Source organism: Drosophila ficusphila, unplaced genomic scaffold, assembly GCF_018152265.1.
Source record: "Drosophila ficusphila isolate 14025-0441.05 unplaced genomic scaffold, ASM1815226v1 contig_791, whole genome shotgun sequence".
Lineage (NCBI taxonomy): Eukaryota > Metazoa > Arthropoda > Insecta > Diptera > Drosophilidae > Drosophila > Drosophila ficusphila.
Window position 1 is genome coordinate 27,077,478 of NW_025064737.1, and position 27,143 is coordinate 27,104,620.

The 27,143-nt window shown below is 45.2% G+C and overlaps 6 protein-coding genes across 18 annotated transcripts in view; 4 read left to right on the forward strand and 2 right to left on the reverse strand.

Annotated features, from left to right (window-relative positions):
* Positions 1-12,638, forward strand: part of LOC108099403 (peripheral plasma membrane protein CASK) — a 40,506-nt gene extending 27,868 nt beyond the window's left edge. For 4 of the 9 annotated variants that reach the window (XM_017202909.2, XM_017202915.2, XM_017202913.2 and 1 more), the window contains 12 exons: positions 2,759-2,944; positions 3,017-3,181; positions 3,300-3,368; positions 5,412-5,441; positions 6,466-6,564; positions 6,625-6,763; positions 7,285-7,338; positions 8,158-8,277; positions 8,350-8,472; positions 8,979-9,086; positions 9,145-9,320; positions 9,384-12,638. In XM_017202909.2, the coding sequence (XP_017058398.1) occupies positions 2,759-2,944; positions 3,017-3,181; positions 3,300-3,368; positions 5,412-5,441; positions 6,466-6,564; positions 6,625-6,763; positions 7,285-7,338; positions 8,158-8,277; positions 8,350-8,472; positions 8,979-9,086; positions 9,145-9,320; positions 9,384-9,563 (1,449 nt within the window). In that variant the 3' untranslated portion in view covers positions 9,564-12,638. The remainder of the gene's footprint in view (positions 1-2,758; positions 2,945-3,016; positions 3,182-3,299; positions 3,369-5,411; positions 5,442-6,465; positions 6,565-6,624; positions 6,764-7,284; positions 7,339-8,157; positions 8,278-8,349; positions 8,473-8,978; positions 9,087-9,144; positions 9,321-9,383) is intronic. The other 5 variants (XM_017202911.2, XM_017202914.2, XM_017202912.2 and 2 more) reach the window with 3 other exon arrangements.
* Positions 12,639-13,587: 949 nt separating this feature from the next.
* On the forward strand, positions 13,588-17,986 carry LOC108099596 (torso-like protein). Of its 2 annotated transcripts, none has more exons than XM_017203207.1 (3): positions 13,588-13,660; positions 16,194-16,422; positions 16,843-17,986. In XM_017203207.1, the coding sequence occupies exons 2-3, from the start codon at positions 16,216-16,218 to the stop codon at positions 17,695-17,697; spliced, it is 1,062 nt and encodes a 353-aa protein (XP_017058696.1). In that variant the 5' UTR covers positions 13,588-13,660; positions 16,194-16,215; the 3' UTR covers positions 17,698-17,986. The 2 variants fall into 2 exon arrangements, with proteins under 2 accessions (XP_017058696.1, XP_017058697.1); XM_017203208.2 differs by lacking the exon at positions 13,588-13,660 and adding an exon at positions 13,747-14,147.
* A 247-nt stretch (positions 17,987-18,233) lies between these two features.
* On the forward strand, positions 18,234-18,873 carry LOC108099280 (DNA-directed RNA polymerase I subunit RPA12). The gene is made up of 3 exons (XM_017202669.1): positions 18,234-18,421; positions 18,480-18,702; positions 18,761-18,873. The coding sequence occupies exons 1-3, from the start codon at positions 18,304-18,306 to the stop codon at positions 18,783-18,785; spliced, it is 366 nt and encodes a 121-aa protein (XP_017058158.1). The 5' UTR covers positions 18,234-18,303; the 3' UTR covers positions 18,786-18,873.
* Positions 18,870-20,062, reverse strand: LOC108099279 (cyclin-dependent kinase 20). The gene is made up of 4 exons (XM_017202667.2): positions 19,732-20,062; positions 19,293-19,677; positions 19,085-19,235; positions 18,870-19,026 (listed from the first exon to the last, which is right to left on the reverse strand). The coding sequence occupies exons 1-4, from the start codon at positions 20,005-20,007 to the stop codon at positions 18,870-18,872; spliced, it is 969 nt and encodes a 322-aa protein (XP_017058156.1). The 5' UTR covers positions 20,008-20,062.
* A 137-nt stretch (positions 20,063-20,199) lies between these two features.
* On the forward strand, positions 20,200-26,175 carry LOC108099623 (gamma-aminobutyric acid type B receptor subunit 2). Of its 4 annotated transcripts, none has more exons than XM_017203246.2 (13): positions 20,200-20,330; positions 20,721-20,983; positions 21,130-21,611; positions 21,688-21,868; positions 21,933-22,151; positions 22,208-22,503; positions 22,564-22,927; positions 22,986-23,096; positions 23,160-23,396; positions 23,810-24,155; positions 24,216-24,321; positions 24,377-24,846; positions 25,380-26,175. In XM_017203246.2, the coding sequence occupies exons 2-13, from the start codon at positions 20,735-20,737 to the stop codon at positions 26,000-26,002; spliced, it is 3,684 nt and encodes a 1,227-aa protein (XP_017058735.1). In that variant the 5' UTR covers positions 20,200-20,330; positions 20,721-20,734; the 3' UTR covers positions 26,003-26,175. The 4 variants fall into 4 exon arrangements, with proteins under 4 accessions (XP_017058735.1, XP_017058736.1, XP_017058737.1 ...); XM_017203247.2 differs by having other exon boundaries at positions 24,219-24,321; XM_017203248.2 differs by having other exon boundaries at positions 23,160-23,384.
* A 191-nt stretch (positions 26,176-26,366) lies between these two features.
* On the reverse strand, positions 26,367-27,025 carry LOC108099301 (bursicon). Its single transcript, XM_017202697.1, has 3 exons — positions 26,874-27,025; positions 26,688-26,812; positions 26,367-26,633 (listed from the first exon to the last, which is right to left on the reverse strand). The coding sequence occupies exons 1-3, from the start codon at positions 27,001-27,003 to the stop codon at positions 26,367-26,369; spliced, it is 522 nt and encodes a 173-aa protein (XP_017058186.1). The 5' UTR covers positions 27,004-27,025.
* Positions 27,026-27,143: the final 118 nt, after the last annotated feature.

Sequence of the window (27,143 nt, forward strand, 5' to 3'; positions counted from 1 at the left end):
AAATCGTCGGCGAGAGGTATGTGTTTTCCGTGCGGCGGCCACAAAGAGAACGATATCCTTCGAGAGAAAGAGAGCTGCTCAGTTTTGCGGTCGATGTCAGCAGCAATGTCTGTGGCGGAAATGAAACGTGCTGCTGTCCTCATAGTGTGTATTTGTGTGGGTGAGGACTTAGATGTGTGAGTGGTCGTAGTGGGCGTATCGGTGTGTAGGTGTGTGGGTTCAATTCAGTGTTCGTGCGTTTGCAGGTTTGTGTGTGTGTGGGTCTGCTACGTGCCCGTGTTTGTGGCATTGAGTAATCATCAGCGTTGAAAATTGCGTTTTTTATGGGGCCAGTGGATTGGGGATGAATGGTGCGGTTCTGGGGGATGAACATGATGGGGTATTTCGAGGGGCTGAGGGGGTGGCAAGGTGTCGGGGCAGTGGGTAAAAGTGCTGGCGGTGCGATAGCTGTACTTAGCATATATGCAAATCTACACTCGCATAAAGATGGCAAACATTAACCTGGGGTTTTCTTGAGCTCAGCGTTTGGACATAAATATTCTTCAAACGGAATGAGTTAACCTTCTTGAAATCACATTGCTGGATTTGCTGAGGGTTCGTTAAATGTGGTAAAACACTTGCTTGGAGAGACACCAGAGCCTTTAGCTTTACTAATTTAAATCCGATTTTAAAGTGTGATACCTCTAAACGTTTATACTGAAATTCTTAAAGGAACTGCGTTTAATTTTAATTCATAACGGAAATGGTTCATACCGATTATTCGGAATTCGAAATTTCCTGTGTTTAACATAAAGGTGACCCAATACCAGTGGCGGATCCAGAGACGATTCTTGGGGGGAAATTGAACTTATTCTTCGATTTGAAGTTCAAATTTATTATTGCGAGAGAAATACAGTACAAATTATAAAACAAAAATTATCCATCCCAATTTTTTGGTAAACAAAGTGGCTATATTTGAAAAGTCAACCATAGCAAAAAAGTAAAATTTTCAGGTTCTGTGGTTCCAAGGGGGGGGAAATGTCCCTATTTTCCCCCCGTGGATCCGCCACTGCCCAATACTGCACTTTGACTTCCCATAACTTGATCATTTTTTAATCGATTTTAAAGTGGCATAGCTTCAAACGTCTGAAATAAAATTCCTAACTAACTGCATTTTAATTCGAAGGTCGAAGGTCGCCCATGGTATGTCAGATTTTTTCAAAATTCCAAAAGCTTGCAGCTTAACCCTAACCTCCGCTTTCAAGTCCATAACTTCGCCAACTTAAGATAATCGGTAAACGGTTCTTATATTGCTGTACCATTTTAAACTCGTTATTTTAATGCTTTCTTTTTCCTGAAAAAATAATCTAAAATTGAGATCCTGCAATCGGGGTTTTACTGCTCGGGAGCCTACTTAAAATGGGACTTCTTCGGCACCATGTGACCTCTATCTTGATATTGTTTTGATCAGTGTAAATTTGTATACCCTGCACATCGTCCTTCGGCTGTGCGTGCGTCCCCGCTGTGCGTCTGTGTGCGTGTGAGTGGCACAAGTGTCACGGCATGGCATCGCAGTAAAATCCTTTTTTATGGCCTAGCCCAATGCCTCGGCTCCCGGTCCCGCCCACTCCTTCTGCTGGCATTCCTCCGCCAGGATATTGAGGCCCCGCCTTCGGGAGGAGAGGGAGAAAAAGAGGCAAAGGGCAAGGGCAGGAAAAATTAATTTCGCAACATATTCAAAGTGTTATTAAACATAATTTATTAAAACCGAAATTGTATAAAGTTAGCCGAAGCAGTATTCGGTATTCGGTATTTGGTATTCGGGGGAGTTGCCATAAATTGTTGAGATTTTTGTCGTGGCTGGGTTATCCCCGGTTATCCATGGGGTCACGGGGTCATGTGCGTGCCCTCGTTTGTGGCTGTCGCCGCTTTTAACGGCTTTTCGGAAATGGGCGTTTCATCTCGATGCCATGTGTTTTTTATCCAGCTCGTTTGTGTGTGTGTGTTGTTGGTTTTTTTCCCCCAAACTGCGGCCGAGCAACAAATGTCGCACAGTTAATGTTGTAAACAAGTTGTGCGGTGCGGTCGGGAGTCCCTCGTTTGGGCGTTATGATGTATGTGGCAGGCGTGGCAAATCGGAAATTTAATTTCCCAGCCAAACGAGCCAGGCCGCATTGCCGGCCGGAGCTCATAACGGCCAGCTTAATTGCCGGCCATAATTTAGGCTAACCCTAAAGAGCGGCCTGTGCGAGGATCCCAATGTCTAGCATGTGTTTAAATCAAAATTATTTCCCTTTCAACCCATTTGCTTCCGGGTCCGAAAGGGATGGACAGCTCCCAATGCTCCCAATGCAATTTTCGTTCAGAAATTGTTGGAATTTTTGAAGCTTCTTTTAATTTATGATCGAATAAATTATGTTGAGGAATTGGGTAGCCATAAAAAACGATAAGAAAAGTCTTTTGTTCGAGGGGGAGTTTTAAATATTGGCTATCCAATAATCTTGCTATCACTTCAAAGAGTTCCTAGACATTTTTGTAAAAGGGGTTGGGTAAAATACCAAATTTATTGATCAACAGGGAAGCATTGAAGAAGAAACATCGCCATTTTATATTAAGAGGAGTATGCCAGCTTAAAGCTGAGAAAATATAAGGAACTTAGCAGCTTAGTCGCAACTTTAAGCCCGCCATTAGCAGAGGTCCCAAAAGAGCGAGTTAATGGCGCAGAAATAACGAGTCGGAAACTCGCCACTAACCTCGTTACCCGCTTTCGCTCTTGCAGGCTCTGCTCCATAGCCACGATGTGGTGGCCCGGGACGTCTACGGGGAGGAGGCGCTGCGCGTCACCCCGCCCCCGATGGTGCCCTACCTCAACGGGGACGAGCTGGACAACGTCGAGGGCGGCGAGCTGCAGCATGTGACCCGGGTGCGGCTGGTGCAGTTCCAGAAGAACACGGACGAGCCCATGGTAAGCTGGTTGCAGGATGCTAGATCCCCAAGGGGGAGAAAACCATCATTGACCCACTGTAATCCCTTGCAGGGCATCACGCTGAAGATGACCGAGGACGGGCGGTGCATCGTGGCCAGGATTATGCACGGCGGGATGATTCACCGCCAGGCCACGCTGCACGTGGGCGACGAGATACGGGAGATCAACGGCCAGCCGGTGCAGCACCAGTCGGTTGGCCAATTGCAACGAATGCTGGTGAGCTGCCCCCCCATCAATCTTTCCCTTCCCCCTCCCCACTGCTCCTTGAATCCCCTCCACCTGGCTTTGTCCACCTGCTAATTGAATGTGTCCGCTGTTTATCCTTCCTTTGCAGCGCGAGGCACGCGGTTCTGTTACCTTCAAGATAGTTCCTTCGTACCGCAGCGCTCCGCCCCCCTGCGAGGTAAGTTTCCTAATTCACGATGCAAGTGTATATGTATATCTACACTCGAAGTGTATATATCTGGTGTGCTTAATGACTAACCACCGTACTTATCATACAACAAACAAACTACAAACTAAACACGGTAATCCCTCTCATTTTGCAAGAGTTATGAGTTTATTCTCGCTATTTGTATTGGTGTCTAACTAAAACCATAATCCATTAACCAAGTTGGGCGAAGGTGACTTAAATTTATTGACTTAACTAATAAATCTACGGAAAATAAGGATTATAAGAAATGTAAAATATAGAGGTATTTTTTATCTTCAGGAAATCTATTTACTTAATCGCCTACGAAAGTCACATAATTAAATAATTAGTCTGTGCTTCCGAGTGCCTGCCCATAATCCCTTTTAATTCTTTTTAAATTGCGTCTTCGAGTGCAGCCCAAATTGCCGGGCATTAAGTTATTAGGCTCGATGAAGTGGAACGCTTATGTTGTTTGTCAATTTGGCGAAATCAAAATATCAATACGGATTAATTAGTGGGTCGTGATAGGCGCCCCACCGACCCACCGCCACTCATCGAAAACTCAACAACAATGGGGCCTCGCAAGCCAAACGCAGGCAGTCGAGTGCATTATGCACATTATAAAGTAACGAGGCGTAATGGCAAAAATGGGTTTGTGTTCGCAGCCATGTAATATTTACGGGCGTGTATTACTATAGGGGAATGTCGTCAGGGTTGGACACATTTTCGACCCTTGCCTATAATTATCGTTTTAATAAGATTTAAGATCATTTGCGTAAATAGTTTGAAAGGTAAAGGCAAAAGGTATGTCTGACAATGAGCATTATGTTGTGGAATGAAAAACATAGAAATGGCGAGTATTTAAAAAAAAAAAAAAATGTAGTCAGGCTTGGACACTGTAGTCAGGGTTGGACACTTGAATTGCTACTTCAGAAAAATAGCAATAAAAGAGGACATTATCCATGGATCAGGTGTATTTTATGTCTTTTGACTCTTTTTTATTGTGATCAACAAATTTTACAAACAATTAGGACAAACAAAATAACTTTTTCAGGGTCTTCTCGAGATCGTCGTCAGTAACAGTAGAAATGTCCTCATATTCTTCATCTACAATACTTTTTTTAATATATCACCGCAAAGTCGTTCTAGGCAGGTCATAAGCCCTTGCTACTGTCTTTAACTTTCCTTTCTCCAACTTAACTGCTTTAATGGCCAGGACAGCATTATGCAAGTCGACTTTACCTCTTTCCGTCGTTCGCTTGTAGCGTGAACCTCCTCAAAGGGAGAAAATAAATTATTACTCAAAGAATTTATTTTTTTTTACTTATTTATTAATTATTTCACTTTTTGTTGAATTAAGTAATTAATTACCACTGTAATAACTGTAAAAAACATTGGAAAAATTAAAATATTCTGACAAAAGGGAAAAAACCAAGGGTGTCCAACCTTGACAACAAAAAGTGTCCAACCCTGACAACATGAGTCATAACCCTACCGCACAACATAACTACCAAATCGCTTTATTTAGAACAAATTTTTTTTAGGATTTCGTTAAGGGGGAACCACTTAACGTATTTTTAAACTTACCCTGCGGATGGCATATTTTCCGCTGAATTATGCCACTTTTTTAGCGCGTTCTCGAATACTTTTTTCTTCACTATCACGACACTATGTCAACAAAACAGGAAAATTAACAGTTATGGGATGCGGCTAGGGATGAAAAGTTTCCCACAGTGATAACAATTAATACCACATTCGCACACAGATGGCGATAGTTGGTTTATTAGAAAAATTGCAAGTGTCCGACCCTGACAACTGTCCAACCTTGACGACATTCCCCTATACATATAATATGTATGTACGGGGTGGAAACAGTGCTCCTGCTGCGCCTTTGTAGTTGTAGTTATAATCCATTATGCAATTGTTTCGCAGTACATTAACATAACTCCACACTCTCTCTCAATCTCTCAATCCCTCCTTCCGCCCTCTTCCCCCTTCCCCCTCTGCCTTCTTCCTCCCTCATGCCACATGCAGCTTTTCAGGATCAGACCCGCTCCGGTGCTTGTAAGTATCACGCTCCCCACAATAGACACGAAATCACGCACGCACCACCCACAAACCACCTAAGCCACCCAGCCACCCACAACGGGATTACTTTTGCTCGAAGCCAACCACCCAACCACCAACCACCCATCCACCCAAGCATTCCGGTAGATGTGCATATTCATTAACCGACAGACAAGTCAAAAGGCACAGCTCACACAAGACCCCAAATTTGTCTAATTTATGTTCATCACTCAGTCAACAACAACGATACGGCAAGCAGGTCTTTGGTTTCCCATTCGGAAATATTTTAATTACGGACCACGGCTCGCAACCCCTAGTTACTTCCATTAATTTGCTAAAATGTTGCTTGCGGAATATCAAAGTAAATACTACAATTTGTTTTGAACCAGTAGCTAAACGGTGAAAATTCAATTATAAACTATATATATAGGTATAAACAAATTGTGTTTGTAACTTTTTGTGGTTCAAGTGGTTTGCATGTATATTGTGTACAAAGCAATTTAAAAATAAACTCTTTACCCAAATAAAAATGTCAACAGCGTAGTACCTTTTATGCTGGATTTCAATTTAGCTTCCTCTTCGAACTAAGCTTTAAAATAACTCGATTTTTCTGCCAATAAAAACTCTGAACGAGTGTGTAGTTTCCATTAAAATGTATCGCTTGTTAGGGCATCTAGCATTCCAAACCGCCTGCTTGCCAAAGTTGTTTGCCTCTTTGTTGCCACTGATTTTGTTGCTGGGCTGCTGCTGTTGCTGCTTTTGACATGCAAATGAGTTTTGCGTGTTATTCGCAAACCGAAACCCATTTCGCTGAGGCAGCCGCAACTCAGTTGCAGCCTGGGCAAAAGTAGCTGAGATGGCAGAAAGTGGAAAACAGAAGCGGAAAACGGAATGGGAAAAGGAAAAGCGAATCATCGCATCGACCTGCGCTACTGTTCAACTATTTGCAAATTGTAACTCGGCTCGAGCTCATCTGGCTTACTCCTCTGTCTTCTCTGCTCTGTCTCCCTTCCGCCCGCAGATATTCGTGCGCGCCCAATTCGATTATAATCCGCTGGATGATGAGCTTATACCCTGCGCCCAGGCGGGCATATCGTTCCAAGTGGGCGACATACTGCAGGTAGGCTTACCCGGGGAATCCCTTGATTGAATCCGATAAAATGTATTTATGTGCTTGCAGATCATTAGCAAGGACGACCATCACTGGTGGCAGGCGCGACTGGACACGGTGGGCGGATCGGCGGGACTGATACCGTCGCCGGAGCTGCAGGAGTGGCGGATCGCCTGCCAGACGGTCGACAAGACCAAGCAGGAACAGGGTGAGTGGGTCACGGAGGTCCTGGCCGGCGGCAGGAGTCTCGAGACTATCGAAAACTATCCGTGTTCTCTATGTGTAATTGGATGCTCGATATAATCAACCAATCGTAACATATGCTATATGAATAATTGTACTTATATTGGAAGTGTATGACGAACTCGTAGTTAATCGAACGGCAAGCGCGCTCTCTCTATGTCTCTCTCAAACAACCACACACATCTAAAAACCACCCACCCACCAACCCACCAGCACACCAACACACACAATACACATCTGTACACTAACACCGACCGAGAGTTGCATGCCCCAGAAAGTAGTCGAAGAAAGCCCTTTCAAATTAACCAACCAAAACGGAAAAAACCGCTGCCAAAATTCAAGTTAACAAGTTAAAGAACCAAGAACCAACACCTACATTTACACACCTGTACAAAACTCTTAACCTAGTTGCTAACCATGAATCTCGCATCTCGAACCAAGCCAAAGAATTGCTATAAACCGTGTATGTATGATAATATAATGCAGGAGAACCGGGTGCTGGATGTTCCGCTCACGCAGATGGGTGTGATGGATCCGCAGGTAGTTACCATATAACCAAAGCCACCACCCACCACCCACTACACACCAGACACCACACCACCACAAATGAAAACAAATACCAAAACTAAACGAATCTCCACAGGAGAGCTGCTAAGACTCGTCTTTTAACGTTTCTTCTTGCGTTCTGTTATGCCACAAACAAACAACACAAACCACACGACAACAGAATTTCTATCGATAGCAATTTTTGTATAAAGAGTTCACCCCCTGCCACTTCCCTTAAACCCAGTCACCCACCAAACACCCAGCCACCCAAAAACCACCCAACCAAAAGTTGTAGCTTCTGTAGACAGCACCACCGAACCACCTAGCCCCAGGAATCGAGTAGAACCGCCCCCATGATCACGACCGCCATCAGAAACAGTAGCTGCACCCAGCCACCGTTGTTTGCGAACCCCAAAACCCAAAACCCGCTTAAACCCCAAACCCCTCCGACGAACTATTCTAGTTAGCTGAAAATATACTCGTACACCATACACGTTCACTCCACTGCACGTTAGGCTGGCTGAAAGAACACCGCATAACCAATCCGGATAAATTGTAGGAGGTCGGGCGAGGAGGGAACGAACCAATCAAGAATCCATCAAGAGCATTTATGTATCAGTCATCCCGAGGATATCATGAATTCATCCAATTTGCTAGGCGAAATCGTGCTTGCTTCATGCTCAAACTTATCCAATGCCTGCTCTACAGCATGTTTGTGCCTGGTCTATAAGCATGCGGCTCTTAACCTAATCAGCTCCTTCGGCCCCCCTAAAATACAACTCAATAACGATTGCTCTCCGTTGTTACCAACAGTTAACTGCTCCATCTTCGGGCGCAAGAAGAAGCAATGCCGGGACAAATATCTGGCCAAGCACAACGCCATCTTCGACACGCTCGATGTGGTCACGTACGAGGAGGTTGTCAAGGTGCCAGGTGGGTTTGATTGAGCTCCCCGCCACAGGTGGACCTTTGTTTATCATCGCCGTGTGACTTGTGTCCTTTCAGTGGGGGATCCGAACTTTCAGCGCAAAACCCTGGTGCTCTTGGGTGCTCACGGGGTGGGCAGGCGGCACATCAAGAACACCTTGATCTCGAAGTACCCCGACAAGTACGCCTATCCCATTCCACGTAAGTTTCAGAGTTGATAAACCTGTTACCTCACAAATACGATATTAGATTAAGACATTTTCATGGCAATGCAGTCTTTTGATTTATCTACGAGTACCTACTTTGCGTCGCTCAATTGGCGGAGGTTAATGATGCAGAAACTCTCCATAAAAATTGAATCATCATAAATTTTAAGCTGTGAAAAAAGTATCTCTTCTCTACCAAAAAACGTTTTATTTAATCCACTATATTTATTATTTGCCTATAGCTCATATAATTTATGACCTTAAATTGAGAGTTTAATGGTGGCTTTTTAAAATGTTGAACACCTGCTCTTAATTACATCTTATTTATCAAAGAGTTATTGGGTCGGTAATAATAACAATTGATGAGGCTTAAAGCCCTAATTAAAAAAATTACTAGACATTTTGAGCTGCTGTTTAAAGCTACTACCTTTTTCGTAACTAATTGCCCACCTAGCTGGTTATTTACCCTAAGGATTAGTATAAATACCCCTCGCTTTGCAGATACAACGAGACCTGCCAAGCCGGAGGAGGAGAATGGACGCAGCTATTACTTTGTCTCGCACGACGAAATGATGGCGGACATCGGTGCGAATGAGTACTTGGAGTACGGTGAGTCAGCTGGCCAACCATCTCCCCAAGCCATTGTTATTTCTAACAACAATTTCAGGCACCCACGAGGACGCCATGTACGGCACCAAGTTGGACACCATTCGGCGCATCCACACCGAGGGCAAGATGGCCATTTTGGACGTGGAGCCGCAGGCACTGAAGATACTCCGCACCGCCGAGTTCACGCCCTACGTGGTGTTCATCGCGGCGCCTTCGCTGCAGAACATAGCAGATGTGAGAAAGGAAACTATTACCCAAAGCAGAATCCTTTTAATTTGTTTCTGAATCCCCCAACAGTACGATGGCAGCCTGGAGCGGTTGGCCAAGGAGTCGGAGATGCTGCGCCAGCTGTACGGGCACTTCTTCGACCTGACGATTGTGAACAACGACATCAGCGAGACGATCGCCACGCTGGAGACGGCCATCGACCGGGTGCACACCACCCCGCAGTGGGTGCCCGTCTCCTGGCTGTACTGACAAGACAGCGAGCTGGAATGCCCCGACTGCCTCGAGGGCTGCGACTGCGAGTGGGACGCCTACACGCAGGCCTCCAACGTGGCGCTCTACTGAGGAGGCCGCAGTCGAGGCCGAGGCGCGAAGGATACTGAGGATACAAGGACACACACGCCACATCACCACGACACACCACTAAAGTATTACCAAGGCACAAGCAACAGCAACCGCAACTGAGGAAGCGACCACTACAGTGAGGACTCGAGCATAGAAGGCGCCTGGCGCCGAGCTATTTAATTTAAGATTAGATGGGTATTGAGGGAACTGCGCTCGCAGCGCAGCGACAAAAGTGTTAATTGTCAAACAACCAATTTGTATTTGCCTCTTTTTGTTTTCGGTTTTAAGCTGTACTGTTTGTTCGTTTGTATTCTATTCGCCATTCCATGCCCATTGTGTTATACTTTACGATTATTGTTTTGTTGTATTGTTTTTATTCGCATTTAGTCAGAACAGCATTAAACGCTTATGTAAATCTTGCACTTGTTAGTGTCTAAGTTAACTGGAGGTAGACAAATCGAACCCCGAACAGGAACCGAAGCACTCCAACTTGTTTTACTCAAGATTATTTCCGGTAAGAGTCTTGTGAGCAGATAGGGCGTTGAACGAGTTAGTAAATTATAGAGAAAACTACGTAATTAAATATAATTAACATAGACACAAGGAGACACAGTGACAGCAACAAGCGACAGGAGAACACGAAGAACAGAAAGTAATAAACAAAGTACGATGTGAGCAATTTCAAGTGTTTCAAGCCAAGTAAGAACTAATTAATTACATACGGAAGATCAAGTCAGGACAGTGGTAAAGTGCACGTTTTAAATGCAATAAACATAACGAAAAGGTAACTGAAAACAAAAAAGATTAATTCCAATCACAACACTACACGAAGGAAGGGGAAAAAAAAACACATAATACCAAAAACCAAATTGTTGACGTTTAATTGAATTCAATGAGAAATGGGAAAACCACAAAAAATGCAATCAAACATAATAAAACAAAAAGTACATTATAATAATTGCAGCCGCGTTTAATTCAAGCAAAAGCAAAGTAAACAAATGGAAAAACATAGAGTGAGCACTAAACACACATACTAACTGCAATTACGAATTAAAATAATTAGCGAAAGGATGAGCAGATTGCAGGTCAACGCAAAACAGGCAGATACACGTATAAATATATGACAAAAAAACACCCAAAAAAAAAAAAAAATGAAAACAAAAAACAAGAAGTAGGAAAACGACAAATATGTATACACACACATATATATATTTTTCGAACAACTCAAACTCAGGTTGGATACATTGAAAATCAGTCAAGTTCAATAAGAATAATATAGCGGAGCGCTTCCTTTTAACCCACAGCCAAATGAAAACCCAACAAGGAGACCCAAACCGAAAACCGAAAACCGAAACGAAGATCAGACAGACAGTGATTAGCACAACCGAATCGAACGAGATCTTAAGTCGCTTTGAATTGAATTGAATTGAATTAATCGTACACCCACTGGCCCAGTAACCACCCAAGCAGCAGCTTCAATTTTTCGAGATACTTTACAATGACACCGACGAACTGTCTTAGCAATCGAGAAACCTGGCATTTTTTTGTGCAGCTTCATAGTCAGCAACCAGCGCTCAGTAATTTCGCTTCTTCCCCCACTGTAGCTTTCTAATATCCGAGAGGTACACACACTTTGTATTAGCTTCCCTCACATAGAGCTTTTGAGATGGACGAAACTGAATTTAGACTACAACTGCGATCCCAGAGATGCAGCTAATTTGGGATGCGAAGTCGAACGAACACACACCACACTTGAGATCGAACTTAGTATTAAAGCGAAAAGCGAACACATTTGTAAACACGTGCCGCACTTCTCTAGCTGTCCCCCAAACAATTTAAGCCTGAGCTTGATTCGAGCCCAACCACACGACCCACTTGAATTTCCCAACCGCACACCACACAAGAATAACATACTTATATCCAGACAATTCTATGGTTTCAAAATGGTTGAACAATTTTGCATAGAGTATTATCGTTAGACGCTGGGCTATACCTTTTCGGTTCTGAGCGTGGAAGGAGATAGCGGAGAGGCAATGCAAATCATAGAAGTATCCCCAGAGAACAACCGAACCTACCCGAAAAACTGAAGAACTAACTACCTACCCACAACCACAAACGCAGCCAAGTGGCCAAATTAACTAAGTATTATACCTTAAAGCGAACGAACGAACGAACTGACGATGAGATGGGATGGGATCAGATGAGGATGAGAATGAGGATAGGAACCTTATAGAGAACACGGCAGGAGAAGATGTATGTACATTTTGAGGCTCCCCAATTGAAGAGTGGGTGTGCCGGAAAACACCAAAATTGAAGAATCGATTAGGAAGAATGCTCAAATCAAAATCTTATATTTTACGGTATAACACTGATTAGGAACGATGTTTGAAGAGGGCGGAGTGTAGAAGAATCGGAAGAGAGTATCCCGAGATTGAGCTAGGATTTCGAAGGATTCGTTTCGTAATTTTAATTGATCCTTTTTTCTTAGCCGATGCGAGCAGATTGTAGCTGTACTCTAAGAATAATTTCACACTAAGATTAAGTAAAAATTTATTGTTGATATTACATAAAAAGAAACGAGATGAACATGGTCACGCAAACCAGATGAATTAGAATTTTTCTCTAATTTCATAAGTCAATGATGATATAATGGCGAGGGTAATGAAGATAATGATGGAAGAGTGAAGACGAGTTGAAAATGCTTATGATCTCCAATGTCAATATGTGTAGATTGACGCGATTTGAGCTAAATGAGTGAATTGTTATTAAAATAATAAATGAAATGAATGGATCGTCAGATTGATCGATCGATTGGGGCGCAGAAGGCCGCGGCGTTAGTAAATATCATTTAAAATAAATGATAAAAATGTCATTATATATACATAGTTTAAACATGGGATTAAAAATAATAAATTAAATGAAACAGAACCGACGAAGGTAAAACGGGAATGAGAATTAAATAAAAACGAGTAAACACTGAAATACCGAATTTTAAATACATAAGTTTTGAATCATGCATGCAGCAAAGACAAAGCAAAAACCCACACAGAAACCGAAACAGAAACAGAACTAATAAAAAGAACTTCTATATATGAAAAGAGAGATACAATTTCAACCAGCTTTTGCAATGATTTTCGGAAGCCCCCAAAAAAAAAAACAGAAACCCCCAGTTCCGCAGCAAAAACAGACTCAAAATCAGAACCTTTCGACTTCTTAGAAGCCAACAGCGAAATTCGCAGAAATGCTCAATGGCCAGTGGAAGTCAAGGCAGTGGGGCAAAGCGGATGCCCTGCAGCCATGGCTTGTATCTTTTTGAGCTGCAGATACATTGTATCTCGAGCTTCTAATTGAAACATTACACTCAAACGTCAAACGCTGTCGCCCAACACCCGAAGCTTGACCCAAATTTGTTTCAAGGTAATGCGAATTTGATACTTTCGTTTTTGTTTTTTCGGCTTACTTTGGGTCTTATTAATTTGTGTTTCTTTTTGTGCCCAGACAGTGGCAAAGTTTTTGATTACCGGCCACTCGGTTCTATGCTTGTCTTGCGCAAGCTGCAATAATTTCAATCTGCCTCGGTTAGGGAGCCCTCCTCCTCGCCCGAGAGAACCAAACTGGAAGTCGGCGACGTGCTCGGAAATATTAATAAGCGGAAAAGCTGTCCCCCAGCGGCAGATGTCAACAATAGATATTTGTGCCAGGCCATTAGCATTAGCCGCAGTCATTACCGTTGGAGGAGTAGAACTTCTGCTGGCCGGCAGTCAATGAACTGCAACTGTTGCTGCTCCGCTGCAACATTTCACTGGGCGACCGCAGCAACATGTTGCTGTCGTGGCGCAACACATATTGCTATTGCTGTTGCTGATGTTGTTACTGTTGCTGCTGCTGCTGCCGCTGTTGTTGCTGCTGATCGGCTTGTTCTCTCCGGCGATCGAGTTTTGGTAGCCAGTTTCAGTTTGGTTTCGAGACTGCGCGCTGGAAGTTGTGCTGCTCGCGTTTGGAGTGTAAGTGCCATTCCGGCTTCCAATTGCAATTGAAGGCACGTCGCTCGGTCTTCGGTGCTCAGGGTACTTGACTGCCAGGCTGTGTTTGTGTGTGCTGTTGCTTGTTGAAATCCGCGCGAGCGTAATCCGATCCCGATCCCGACTCCGACTGCGACTCCGATGCCGATACCCGCGATCTATTCATAGCTCCGCTTATCACTTGAGGGCGCCAGGCGTGTCGTCTGCGACCTCTGACCCACAAAGCCGTAGATCTCGGCGGCCGGGCTGAGTTAACGATGCTGCTAGAGGCAGCCTGCCTTGTGCAATGGCCCCCGCTATCAGAGCGATAAGGCTAACCAGTGGCGAGCCGCTCTAGAGCCGCGGATCAGTCGCGAGCCACATCTCCTGCCCCTCGAGTATCGCACGGCTTGAGCTTCTGCCCAAAAGCCGCTTCTGGCCGATGGTTACGTCAATTCCAATTCCAATCCGCGTTCGCGTTCTCGTGCAGGTAAATAATACAGCACAACGCCATCACAACAAAAATAGCAGCAGCACCTCGCGCAGTCAGACAACTTTTGTTTAGCACCGCTCAAGGAAACAACGCACACGGACCAAGCATAAAATTAAGCGCGCTTTAAACTGCAGACCTTTTGCCCCAAGTCTTTGCCCTTCGTCCGGCTTCGCTTCTTGCCTACGGACGGACCCCAACCACAAAAGAGCGCATGGAGTGCGCATAAAGAATCTCCAATTGACTGGGCCTCGGACTACCAGAGTGTTGAGCACTGAGAGAAAAGGTGGACAGTTTTTAGTGGTTTTGCAAACAATTTACGGTGAATCGAAAGATATCAATGCAAATCTTTGATATCAGAATCAGAAAAAAAGAGTGGTGACCAGACAGCGGTGTATATAGTTTTCTGTGATGAATTAACATATAAAAACAAACTCAAAGCTATTATTCTTCGCAGTGCAAAGGGAGTCACAGCTGAACGAGTTGATTTTTAGTTGCCTTTGCTTTGGAGTCCGAGTGCGCGCATTGAATTTTTGATTTAATTCGTCTTCTTCATCTCGAACTCCGGTTCGCGGCTTTTTTCGGGTCTTTTGCACAAGGTTACGCGTCCGCTATTGTAAATACCCCCACCTCAAAACCTAACTATCATTTAGTCATATAACACATGCCTTTCAAGCGGGACGCGGACTTTAAAGCTCAAGTTTGGCAATTGTGCGGCTCTTTTGGGGTCTTGCGATGATGGAGAACTAAGCTGATTGTGGTATTATGTGTTTGCTAGAAGTTGACAACCTTCGAAATCGGATTCTACCGACAGAACATCAGGCGAAATGTTTGCAGCTATCTGGCGATTGCGATCTTTGGGGTCGCCATAGAGGCCAACTTTGCTGAGATAATCGTACTACTGATTAGCAAATATAATTGTGTTTATACAGTGAAGTATTTCCTGGAATCGCCCGTACTAAATCGGGAGTATTGGTATATGTGTTTAACATGATGCAGACAGACAGATGGCTCTTTCCTTTGTTCCATTCAGGGCTAGTTTCATTACGGACAATTTTCATTCAGTCATTCTTCCTGCTGTTTTTTGTTGTGTATCTTTTTTTCACTGCTACTGCTGCTGCTGCCGCTGGACAAGTTTAGCGACGCCTAGATTTTATGGTTCACGTAAATTGTTAACAATTTGAGTGTCATCATGGCTGTTTGTCTGGCGTTTCGCTCGACTGCTTCGGGGCGACAGGTGTGACTCACGAACGTGGCTAGCACCCGGCTAACCTCTGTGTTTTGGCCACCCAAACACGTCTCTATTGCTGATAACGGCTCGAATTAAAAGTTGCCCCGCCATTATGTTAGAATGTGTGTGCTGGCCTGGGCCAATTTATCGGGCCGTACTTGTTGGCGGCTTCCTCGCCGGCCATAATATCTTGTCAGAAACTGAGGAATTGGCGAACGGCATAACCGGTCTGAGCTAGTGGGCCAACAAGAAAACGGTTACGAGGCATGCAAAATGCTTTTAGGAAATAATTTGCAAGTCAAAGCGACGGCAAAACCAATTTTGATGGCTCTACTTTGTGGCCCGCCAGCCTGGGGCTAATTGCAGCCACTTGAGGTGATCGGAGCAGAGCTGCGGCTCATCGCCAGCTGTTGGCCTCTACGGCATCCACTGCGATCAGCCAGACTCAACTCAGCGGTTCAAGTTCAGCACCACGAAGGTTCATGGCCAATTAGAGCGCGCTTGAATTATCGCCCGTTTATAGAGTGGAAAAGCAAACACGACGGCCCTGCAATTATAGCCATATAGTTAACCCCCCTGTATGGAAACTACTGCCCTGGACCTATAATATAAACAAACAATTAAAGCAGAATGGTCGGAAATTTTCCGGCTTAAATCATAATAAAACGGAAGGCCTACCAAGGCAGTAAAAAGATTTGGAGGCAGAACTTTTGTAACTCGTTTGTCATTGGTTTACTTGGCCATTCATTTAAATACATTTTATTCGGTTCGAATGAATCTCTGTTTTTTAAGTATCTTTATTAATTCCACTTCAGTTCTTACCTTGCATGCTGAGCGATGAGGTCGTGGCCTGGCCTTTTCTGGCTTCTGACCCTGGCGCTCCTGGCGGATGGTCGTCGCGAGTCCCAGCTGCGGATCGGCAAGGCCATGAATATATTAATGCGCTACGGATACCTGGGCATTTCCATGCGGGTCGTACCGCTGAATGACATGATTGAGCCGGAGCGATGGATCTTCAAAGAGCCCACCAAAAACATTTACACGGTGAGTTACACCAACACCAGCTTTGTCATTTCTAAAATTAGTAGTTAAATGGGGTGAACGTAATCTAAATAGTTTCTAATTATAGTTCTGCCAACCTTTGACCGCAGTAATCTCAGACAATAATCAAAGATATTGTTGGTCGTAAAAATTTCGTTATCATCAGCAAAAACTATTTTTAATTGTAGGCATTTTCATACTTCCGACATGTTTGGTGTCGGACTGAGGCCACTTCATATATTTTAAATTTTCATAAAAACTAGATTGTGAGGAAAAAAATATTAGTGTAAAACGCCATTGCCACCTGGTTTAATTGGAGGCACAACACTTAGAAACTCATTAATTGGTGAACTAGTTTTATAATGATTTTTTAATAATTTTGTCAGCATAACATTAGTAATAAATTACCATATATTTTTCCAGGATCTTAGTGGTCTGGCGGAGAGTCACGAGGACACCACACCTGGCATCTTCCACGGGGACTTCCACATGGAGTTCTGCGAGAACCGGCGGCAGTTGTTTCAGGCGTATTTCCGTGACTTCACCATCGAGCGAATGGACAAACCCTGGGAGGCGTTCACGGCCGGCTGGTTTCCGGACAGTGCGGCCAAGAAGATGGGCATCAACACGTCCTTCATCCTGGGCGACTACTCGTATGTCCTTGTGAGGGTGGTGCGATTCAGAGAAACGGGACGTCTGAAGACCGAGATTCCCGTGAACCAGCCATTGGAGCCGGATGTGCGATCCCGGATGGATCATGTGCAGGTTGGGAACATAACTTCGGCAGTGCGGTTTATGGAGAACGTGGGCACCCACTACGTGAACTCCTACACCACCGGCAACTCGCTGTACCAGGTGTTTGTGTACAGCCGCAAGAACTACAGCATGATCAAGGAGCGGATCAAGAGCAAGGGCTTGAACGGGCTATCAAAGCTGGATCTCTACAACTACTTTGCGCCCTGGTTTGCCACGCATCTCGGCCAGATCCGGTCGGCCAGTGCGAATTCCACCGTGGAGCGGTGGGCCAGGAGGAAGCTGCAGTACGAGTACTACGTGGTCAAGTACGTGACCCTGCTGAAGCTGCACGGGAACAGCACTCTGCTGAGGTCACTGGACACGCTGCTGGGCAACGACGCCATCCTGCAGCTGGACCTCAAGACGGTGAATCCCATCTTCCGGGAGCATTACCCGGAGAAGGAGAGCTGGTTCGAGGAGGTGCTCGACAACAACATTAAGCTGTGGGAGCTCAACATGCCGCAGAGTCATCCCAGACCATAGTCGCACGGATATATTTACCATAGTTTGTTAGTTAACCTTCGAAGAAGATATCTTTAAAGTGGAATCCGATTCGAGCATTTCGTGTGCGATATCCGGCAGCCAAGGATCAATAGTTCCTAGATGTAGTTAGGACCTCTAGCGCGTAGTTAATGTTCTGCCTGTGATAGTTTAAGTAGTTTAATTGAACAAGAGTACACATCTGACTTGCATTTCAGCTGACTAGCCCCTAAGATCGCCTTATTGCTGTACTAGTTTTTATACTACAATAATAATAATGACAAAATCGAAAGAGCTGTTTAACTTGTTGAATACCGGACTTGCTGGGGTTTCAAATCAAACCCGTAATTCTACTTTTTCCAAACAATTAATTCAAATCTTGATTTGAATAAAATACCACATACGAAACGGGTAAAATACTGACTGGTTTCACCCGTTTCAACAAAGTTCTCAACCGGTACCATCCAAGTTTTCCACCATTCTGAGATTAGTTTGGTATCGTCAATGTTCTTTGGTACTTCCTAACGCTTGAGCTACGGTCACACCAAAACAATTTAACTAGCACGTGCGGTTATTTTTATTTTGATTTGCCGGAATATTTTTGTTATCATGGATATGTTTACCAATACTCCGGGCTTCTGCCCCTCCTGTGGCTCCATTCTTCCCGAGCTTCAGGTCAAAGGCAATGTAATTTGCTATAACTGCAAGCAGGAGTTTGAACCAGATGGTAAGACATACGTTTATAAACATTCCAAAAGATCTTTCTCAATATTCGAATTTCATAGTTTACAGTGGCGAGAAGTCTGAGTTTACCATTCACTTCAACACCTACGATCCCAGCAAAGTGTTCAACAGAACTAAACGCGAATCCGAGTCCTCGGAGGCGGATGGTCCTGTGGTGGAGAGGAAGTGTCCCAAGTGCAACCACGACAAGATGTCCTATGCCACTCTGCAACTTCGATCGGCGGACGAGGGACAAACAGTCTTCTTCACCTGCCTCAAGTGCAAGTATGTATCTTAAACATTGTCTTAGTTTTAAAATTAATAATTTATTTACTCCTTGCAGATTCAAAGAATCGGAGAACTCTTAGATGCTAACAATACCTGTGTAAATAGTCTTATAGTTAATGAAAGTAATCATGTTCGACGGCCTGCAAATATAGTTTTTACTATTGTTAATAGTGTAACAGTTTTAATCTTGAACTCACCTCCTTGGCTTTGAGTCGGTTTTTGGGATTGTAAACAACTAGATTTGAGACCAGATTGATTTCCACCGCGTGGGTGCAGCTGGGAAATAAGTTGTCCCAGTGGATGCCCACTGAGTTGGGAAATCTAAGAAAGTACATGAAAATATTGAATGCATTGATGGTAATATAAGTAAGTTCCTCACCTTATCTTGCTGTAGTCCGGCAGAGAAGTCAATTCAGGCCACTGATTAAGTCGAGGACTTCCAAGAGTTCGTATAATAATGGCCAACTGCTCTATGTCAGTGGTTCCTGCAAACAAAGGTACTCCACGAAGCATTTCCGCCACAACACAACCTAAGTTGGATAATAAAGTAATTAATGAAGTTTATATCAACTTTAAATCGTACTCACCTGCTGCCCACATGTCAACCCCAGTTCCGTACTTCTGGCTGCCCCAGAGGATCTCAGGAGCTCGATACCATCTCGTGGAAACCTGAGGAGAATACAGACGAGCTTCTTCCTCGGGAAAGTACAAGCGGGCCAGGCCAAAGTCGGCAATCTTGAGCATGTCCGCATCGCTGATTAGCAAATTGGCCGGCTTGATGTCCCGGTGCATTAAGCCCGCCTCGTGGAGATAGGCAATTCCCTTGAACATTTGGTGTGCGAACTTGCGCACCTGCTGGCGACTCAGGGGATTCACCTCGCTTTTAAGTCGGTTGTACAGCGTGTCCGGCTGGTATTCCAGTACCAAGGAGAGCCCAGTTAGGTCGGGATATATGTCAATAATGCCCAGAATCTGCACATAAATGTATGATTAAAACAAACCTGCAATAAAATAAGTTTAACTCACATATTCCGACTTGCAGAGCTGCAGGGTTTTGATTTCCCTTAAAGTGTTCAAAGCTATGTTTCCGAATTTGTTCTTTAGAGCCACCTTTTTGATGGCCACCTCCTTGTTGCGCTGCAAATCGATGGCCTTAAACACGCAGCCATGGACTCCCTCGCCAATTTTCTCGAGCATTTTGTAGCGACTTGGCGCATAGTCCTCCATTTTGGCTACTGACAATTTTCGATTTGGTAATTGGCCGGAGGTGTTCTCAATTTTTTTCCGCCCCCTGTAGTCCATGGTAACGGTCACAACAAACGCCGGAGGACCAGCTGACCGATCCACCTGTTGCAGGATGTTTACAAACTCTGTGGCTTTCGGGTGGAAATTCGGGGGTTGGAAAACCTAGGCCAAGGCGGAGCTGTCACAGCTTTCGGATCGGGGACATGCGCACTTCCTTCCTCGAATTCCTCCTGTCAGCCAAGTGTCAAGTCAGGGGGATACATAATTTTTCGGACCCTCGCACTGCAAAAGTTCTTCGTTCCCCGAGAGTTGAATTAAAATAAGTGTTTAAAATGTTATTGCTGCTAAAATAGTTTCCAGTTAAAGGATAAGCAAAGCTGGTAGGTTGCACTGAGTTGAAATAAATAAGTTTTTATCAAGTGTAGCAGCTTGGAGAGGCATATTCAGTGTGTCTTCCACTCGCGAACAAAGGATACTGAATAATCCATTGTTCATTTTAATCATCAAATTGCTTTGTAATTACCAAACGTGCCAGCATGTCTTCGGCAATTTGTGGCAATTTTGCTGGCCTGGCCTTAGCCTTGCCCCGTCTGTCCTGCAAAACTGCATGCGAGCCCTCACGAAGGCTCGAAATACACGCCCTCTGGGCGCAGCCTTGCCTTCGCAGCCTTGGCCCACCCAAAAACACCCAACGACCACCCACCGCCCCTAATTTACCTCCAAGTTCACGTCCTCGATATGCCCTACTCACATTCAGAATAACTTTGCAGCCCACGCGGTCAACATGTTCCGTTCGAGTTGGATTCCGTTCGCCAGTTTGTTGTTCCTATTTTTCTGGAGCTCCGCCTGGGGCAGAACTGCCAAGAGATCGGACGTCTATATAGCTGGGTTCTTCCCCTACGGCGATGGCGTGGAGAACTCGTACACGGGACGAGGGGTAATGCCCAGCGTTAAGCTGGCTCTCGGCCACGTTAACGAGCACGGAAAGATTCTGGCCAACTACAGACTGCACATGTGGTGGAACGACACCCAGGTAAGTTTATCAACAAAGTATAAAATTTGTAACATTTATGTGCAATGCTAGTACTTTTAAATTGATACTTCTTAATATAAATTTTCTTAAAGAACTTAATCAATTTTTATTTCTAGTAACCCTCTATAATATCTTATCTTTTCCAGTGCAATGCTGCTGTGGGTGTAAAGTCCTTCTTCGATATGATGCACTCGGGACCGAACAAGGTGATGCTCTTCGGAGCGGCTTGCACCCATGTGACGGATCCCATTGCCAAGGCTAGCAAACACTGGCACCTTACCCAACTGAGTTACGCGGACACCCATCCTATGTTCACAAAGGACGCGTTCCCCAATTTCTTCCGAGTGGTTCCCTCGGAGAATGCCTTCAATGCACCACGATTGGCGTTACTCAAGGAGTTCAATTGGACCAGAGTGGGAACTGTTTACCAGAACGAGCCGAGGTATTCACTGCCCCACAATCACATGGTGGCTGATTTGGATGACATGGAAGTGGAGGTCGTGGAAACGCAGAGTTTTGTAAACGATGTAGCTGAGTCCCTAAAGAAACTTCGTGAAAAGGACGTGCGGATTATCCTGGGCAACTTCAACGAGCATTTTGCCCGCAAGGCTTTTTGCGAGGCATACAAGTAAGAAGCTTTTACAAATTAGTTACTTTTGATATTGCCATAAAATCCAAATGCTAATGAAAATATATTCTTTTAGATTGGACATGTATGGTAGAGCTTACCAATGGCTGATCATGGCCACATATTCCACAGACTGGTGGAATGTCACGCAGGACAGCGAGTGCAGTGTGGAGGAGATTGCCACAGCTTTAGAGGGAGCTATTCTAGTGGATCTGCTGCCTCTTTCCACAAGTGGAGACATCACAGTGGCCGGCATTGTAAGTAGCCAAAAAATTTAACTTCGTAAGATATCCTTTTAATATACTCTCAATTATTTTTTAGACTGCAGATGAGTATCTGGTGGAATACGACAGACTGCGGGGCACTGAATACTCCCGGTTTCATGGATACACCTACGATGGAATTTGGGCAGCTGCTCTAGCCATTCAATATGTGGCAGAAAAGCGCGAGGATTTGCTAACGCATTTTGATTACAGAGTTAAGGATTGGGAAAGCGTATTCCTTGAGGCCTTGCGAAATACATCCTTTGAGGGAGTGACGGTTGGTAATCCTTTCAAACATAATATCAATTTATCTCATTCCAATATGCTCTGTAGGGACCTGTTCGTTTCTACAACAACGAACGCAAGGCCAATATTCTGATCAACCAGTTCCAGTTGGGCCAAATGGAAAAGATAGGGGAATATCACTCACAGAGGGCCCACCTGGATTTGAGTTTGGGAAAACCAGTGAGATGGGTGGGCAAAACTCCCCCCAAGGACCGAACCCTAATCTACATCGAGCACAGTCAGGTGAACCCGACAATCTACATTGTTTCAGCCAGTGCTTCGGTAATTGGAGTGATCATTGCCACCGTTTTCTTGGCTTTTAACATCAAGTATCGAAATCAACGGTGAGTTTATGCTGTTTATTCTATATGCATGGAGTAATTTGCCAATTGTGTCTCCTTTAGTTACATCAAGATGTCCAGTCCGCACTTGAACAATCTGATTATAGTGGGCTGCATGATGACCTATCTGAGCATTATTTTCCTGGGATTGGATACAACCTTAAGCTCTGTGGCAGCCTTTCCCTATATTTGCACAGCTCGAGCGTGGATTTTGATGGCTGGTTTCAGTCTCAGTTTCGGAGCCATGTTCTCAAAGACTTGGCGGGTGCACTCGATATTTACCGATCTGAAGCTCAACAAGAAGGTGATCAAGGATTATCAGTTGTTTATGGTTGTGGGCGTGCTGTTGGCCATTGACATAGCCATCATAACCACCTGGCAGATTGCAGATCCCTTTTACCGGGAGACCAAGCAGCTAGAGCCATTGGTAAGTGGTTCATTTTAAATATCTGAAACCAATTTGTTAACATTTGTATTTATTACAGCACCACGAGAACATTGATGATGTTTTGGTGATCCCCGAAAACGAATACTGCCAATCCGAGCACATGACCATATTTGTCAGCATTATTTACGCCTACAAGGGCTTGCTTTTAGTGAGTTAAAAATCAGCTTACTTTGGGATATATTATTTATAAATAAACTTAACTTTCCTTTAGGTATTTGGCGCCTTTCTGGCTTGGGAAACTCGACACGTTTCCATTCCCGCTCTGAACGACTCGAAGCATATTGGCTTCTCCGTTTACAATGTGTTCATCACCTGTCTGGCCGGAGCGGCTATATCCCTGGTGCTATCGGATCGCAAGGATTTAGTTTTTGTCTTACTCTCGTTTTTTATCATTTTTTGTACGACAGCCACTTTGTGTTTGGTGTTCGTACCGAAAGTAAGACTGGTAGTAAGGAAGTTTTGTAGTTTTTGTAGCTGTTATATGTTTACTTATACTCGTGCAATATGAATGTTGTTTTGGAGGCGGTGGACACGTCGATCAGTTTTATTCAGAGCATTCAGACTGATCGGATTCCACCGGCTACTGAGCTGATCTTTCGTCTAGCGCTGAAAACACTTGAAACAGAAACAACATGTACTCGAAATTTCAAAACAGATCCTCAAATGCTATATAACACTACAGACCAACTATAAACTTTAGCTGAAAACATTCCAAGCAGCAGCAAGGTTTTAGACTGGATCTACGGCCTTGCTGTTGGGAAACCCTAGACTGTCCTATACTGCTATCCGTAGAGTAGTCCTTTCTAGATGTTATCCCTGAGGTGTTATTGTCGGTTAATATTCATGCGAATCGATTTGCAGTTGGTGGAGCTGAAGAGGAATCCCCAGGGCGTGGTGGACAAGCGAGTGAGGGCCACCTTGAGACCCATGTCGAAGAACGGAAGACGTGACTCTTCGGTCTGCGAACTGGAACAGAGACTTCGGGATGTGAAGAACACAAACTGCCGATTCCGAAAGGCCTTGATGGAGAAGGAGAACGAGCTGCAGGCTCTGATCCGAAAACTGGGACCCGAGGCCAGGAAGTGGATAGATGGAGTGACCTGTTCGGGTGGCTCCAATGTGGGCAGTGAACTGGAGCCCATCTTGGGCGATGATATGGCCAGGCTATCGGCTCCTCCCGTTCGTCGGGAAATGCCCAGCACCACAGGTGAGTTGCTAAGGTGAAGGACATTCAGGATACGATCATGCATTGACCTCTTTGTCATAGAAGTTACCGAGCTGACCTCCGTGGATAGTGTGACCTCGACCCATGTGGAGATGGACAACTCATTTGTTTCGGTTCAGTCCACTGCAGTGGCACCTTCGCTTCCTCCGTAAGTCCATTACTTTTGGTCCACTTAAACTTGTTTAACATATTCTTTTAAACAGCAAAAAGAAAAAGCAGTCCATTGTGGAGCACCACTCGCATGCTCCTGCGCCCACAATGATGCAGCCCATCCAGCAGCAGCTGCAGCAACACCTCCAGCAGCATCAGCAGATGCAGCAGCAACACCAGCAGCAGCAGCAACAGCAGCAGCAGCAGATGCAGCAGCAGCACCACCAGCAGCAACACCATCGCCACCTGGAGAAGCGCAACTCGGTGTCGGCGCAGACGGACGACAATATCGGAACCATAACCAGTTCGGTGGGCAAGAGGAGCACCGGAGACTGCTCCAGCATGAGGGAGAGGCGACAGTCGACGGCATCCAGGCACTACGACAGTGGCAGCCAGACACCCACAGCCCGGCCAAAGTACAGCAGCTCGCACCGCAACTCCTCCACCAACATCTCCACCTCGCAGTCGGAACTGAGCAACATGTGTCCTCACTCCAAGCCCAGCACTCCGGCTGTGATTAAGAGTAAGTTTAAAACTACGTGAAACAAGAAAGGAACCTAGCTTCGGGGAGCTATGATGCAGTTTGTTAGAGAATTCAAATACAAACGTTTAGAGGTGTGCCACTTCAAAAAAAAATAAGCCAAAAAAATAATTCTAATGATGCAGTTTGTTAGAGAATTCAAATAGATACGTTTATAGATATGCCAATTCGAAATCTGATCAAAATTAGAAATGTTATGGGCTCAGGAGTAGTGAATTTTGGTCAATTTTCAGCAAGCCCATTTTTTGTAAATTTCGGCCAAAAAATAAAAATTTGTCTAATGATGCAGTTTGTTAGAGAATTCAATTAGAAACGTTTAGAGGTATGCCTCTTTAAAATCTGATCAAAATGCAGTTTGTTAGAGAATTCAAATAGAAACGTTTGGAGGTGTGCCACTTCAAAATCTGATCAAAATTTAAAAAGTAATGGACTCTGAATTAGTTAATTGTAGTATCTTTTTTTAATAAGTGTTAGATTGAAGTTTCCCGAAAGTAACCCACCATTTTCGCACGCAGCTCCCACTGCCTCGGACCACCGGCGCACCAGCATGGGCTCCGCGCTGAAGTCGAACTTCGTGGTGTCGCAGAGCGACCTCTGGGACACGCACACCCTGTCGCACGCCAAGCAGCGCCAGTCGCCGCGCAACTACGCGAGTCCGCAGCGCTGCGCGGAGCACCACGGGCATGGGATGGGCTACGACCCCAACACCACCTCGCCCATCCAGCGGTCCGTGTCGGAGAAGAACCGCAACAAGCACCGGCCGAAGCCGCAGAAGGGCACCGTCTGCCAGAGCGAGACGGACAGCGAGCGGGAGCGGGACCCGCCGCCGAGCAGCCAACCCTGTGTGCAGCCGCGCAAGGTGAGCCGCAACTCGAACTCGATTCAGCACGCCGCCCACCACCACAGCTCGCCCAATGTGGCGCCCGACAAGCAGCGGGGCAGGCAGCGGGGGGGCAAGCAGGAGAGCAGCATCTACGGGGCGAGCAGCGAGACGGAGCTGCTCGAGGGCGAAACGGCCATCCTGCCCATCTTCCGCAAGCTGCTCACCGAGAAGAGCCCCAACTACCGGGGCCGCAGTGCCGTCGGCCAGAGCTGTCCGAATATATCCATCAAATGCGATATCGTCGAGTATCTGTAGGCGGTATCCCTGAGATACATTGTGTAGTCGAACTCCTATTGTTAGATCCAGTCGCAATCTAAGATTACCTATTGTTTTTCCGCGTTATGCATCTACATTCTATGTGAGGCAGGACACACAACATTTAGAGAACTAGTAGCAATGAGATAGTTGAGAAATAAATTACCATTTAAATTAATCTTACAACTAATCGTGTTTTTGTTTTCGCTTGAAAAAGAGTGTGAAAGAAAAGTTGTAACTGATTTAAATCATCTGGAACCCTTATTTATCCTATGATTTAAAGAATTCGTTATTCACTGTGAAGCGGAAACGGCAAATTTAATTTAATGACAAAATATCTATGACTGAATTCGTGATGGGGATTCTACTGCAGTGCGATGCGCCGGAAGTGATTGTTCAGAGGACCCTCGTCCGAATACCCTGCGATCTCCTGTGGAATGATGCCGGATTCCTCGATGGAGGTGCACGGCCGACACATGCACTCCAGCGGAGCCTTGGTCAGCACCTTCTTGAACTTCCTCTCGCCGGGCTTCACTTTGGGGCAGAAGAGGGAGACGGCTGCCTCCCGCTCGCCAGACTCCTGGCAGCACATGCACGACCGCTCCATCTGCCAGATTTTGCTGCCCGAAACCTAAAAATCGGTTGAATAAACATCCATATTTAAATATTCATTATAAAAACATACCTGAATATAACTTGCACAGCGACCCACGCAGGCGAACGAGGGAATCGGTTTGGGCACACAGCCAGGATATTGGAGCACATGAATGACGGGCGTCACCTGGCAATCGTCTCCGAGATGAGTGATGTCTGTAAAGGATTAAAGTCCCTCAATGACTTTAAATCTAAAGTAAGCAGACTTATAACCCACCATTATCTGTGGCGGTTAGGGAATTCTCTGCCTGCGCCGTGCAGAGTTTCAGGATGCTGACCAGGACGCAGTAGAGCAGGATCAGGACGAAGACCTTGTTGTTCTCGTGGCGGAGCAGGTGGCGCAGCATCTCGTCGGCCCGACTGCAGATGTCCTTTGCGTGGAATGGAAAGCGCCACTTGCAGCCGTCGGGCTTTTATAGACGGACTTGGCCAGCGGCTGCCGCTGTAATGGCCGCTCGACTGCGTGAATTATGGCCTAATAAAGCAA

Coding starts and splice junctions, on each gene's coding strand:
- LOC108099596 (XM_017203207.1), top strand. CDS start 16,216: ATGAGGTCGTGGCCTGGCCTTTTCTGGCTTCTGACCCTGGCGCTCCTG. Junction 16,423..16,842: donor CCACCAAAAACATTTACACG/GTGAGTTACACC, acceptor ATATTTTTCCAG/GATCTTAGTGGTCTGGCGGA.
- LOC108099280 (XM_017202669.1), top strand. CDS start 18,304: ATGGATATGTTTACCAATACTCCGGGCTTCTGCCCCTCCTGTGGCTCC. Junction 18,422..18,479: donor GCAGGAGTTTGAACCAGATG/GTAAGACATACG, acceptor CGAATTTCATAG/TTTACAGTGGCGAGAAGTCT. Junction 18,703..18,760: donor TTCACCTGCCTCAAGTGCAA/GTATGTATCTTA, acceptor TACTCCTTGCAG/ATTCAAAGAATCGGAGAACT.
- LOC108099279 (XM_017202667.2), bottom strand. CDS start 20,007: ATGGACTACAGGGGGCGGAAAAAAATTGAGAACACCTCCGGCCAATTA. Junction 19,678..19,731: donor AGCTCTGCAAGTCGGAATAT/GTGAGTTAAACT, acceptor ATTTATGTGCAG/ATTCTGGGCATTATTGACAT. Junction 19,236..19,292: donor GGTTGACATGTGGGCAGCAG/GTGAGTACGATT, acceptor TATCCAACTTAG/GTTGTGTTGTGGCGGAAATG.
- LOC108099623 (XM_017203246.2), top strand. CDS start 20,735: ATGTTCCGTTCGAGTTGGATTCCGTTCGCCAGTTTGTTGTTCCTATTT. Junction 21,869..21,932: donor ACATCACAGTGGCCGGCATT/GTAAGTAGCCAA, acceptor ATTATTTTTTAG/ACTGCAGATGAGTATCTGGT. Junction 22,152..22,207: donor CATCCTTTGAGGGAGTGACG/GTTGGTAATCCT, acceptor TATGCTCTGTAG/GGACCTGTTCGTTTCTACAA.
- LOC108099301 (XM_017202697.1), bottom strand. CDS start 27,003: ATGCTGCGCCACCTGCTCCGCCACGAGAACAACAAGGTCTTCGTCCTG. Junction 26,813..26,873: donor CCTAACCGCCACAGATAATG/GTGGGTTATAAG, acceptor AATCCTTTACAG/ACATCACTCATCTCGGAGAC. Junction 26,634..26,687: donor GCTGTGCAAGTTATATTCAG/GTATGTTTTTAT, acceptor ACCGATTTTTAG/GTTTCGGGCAGCAAAATCTG.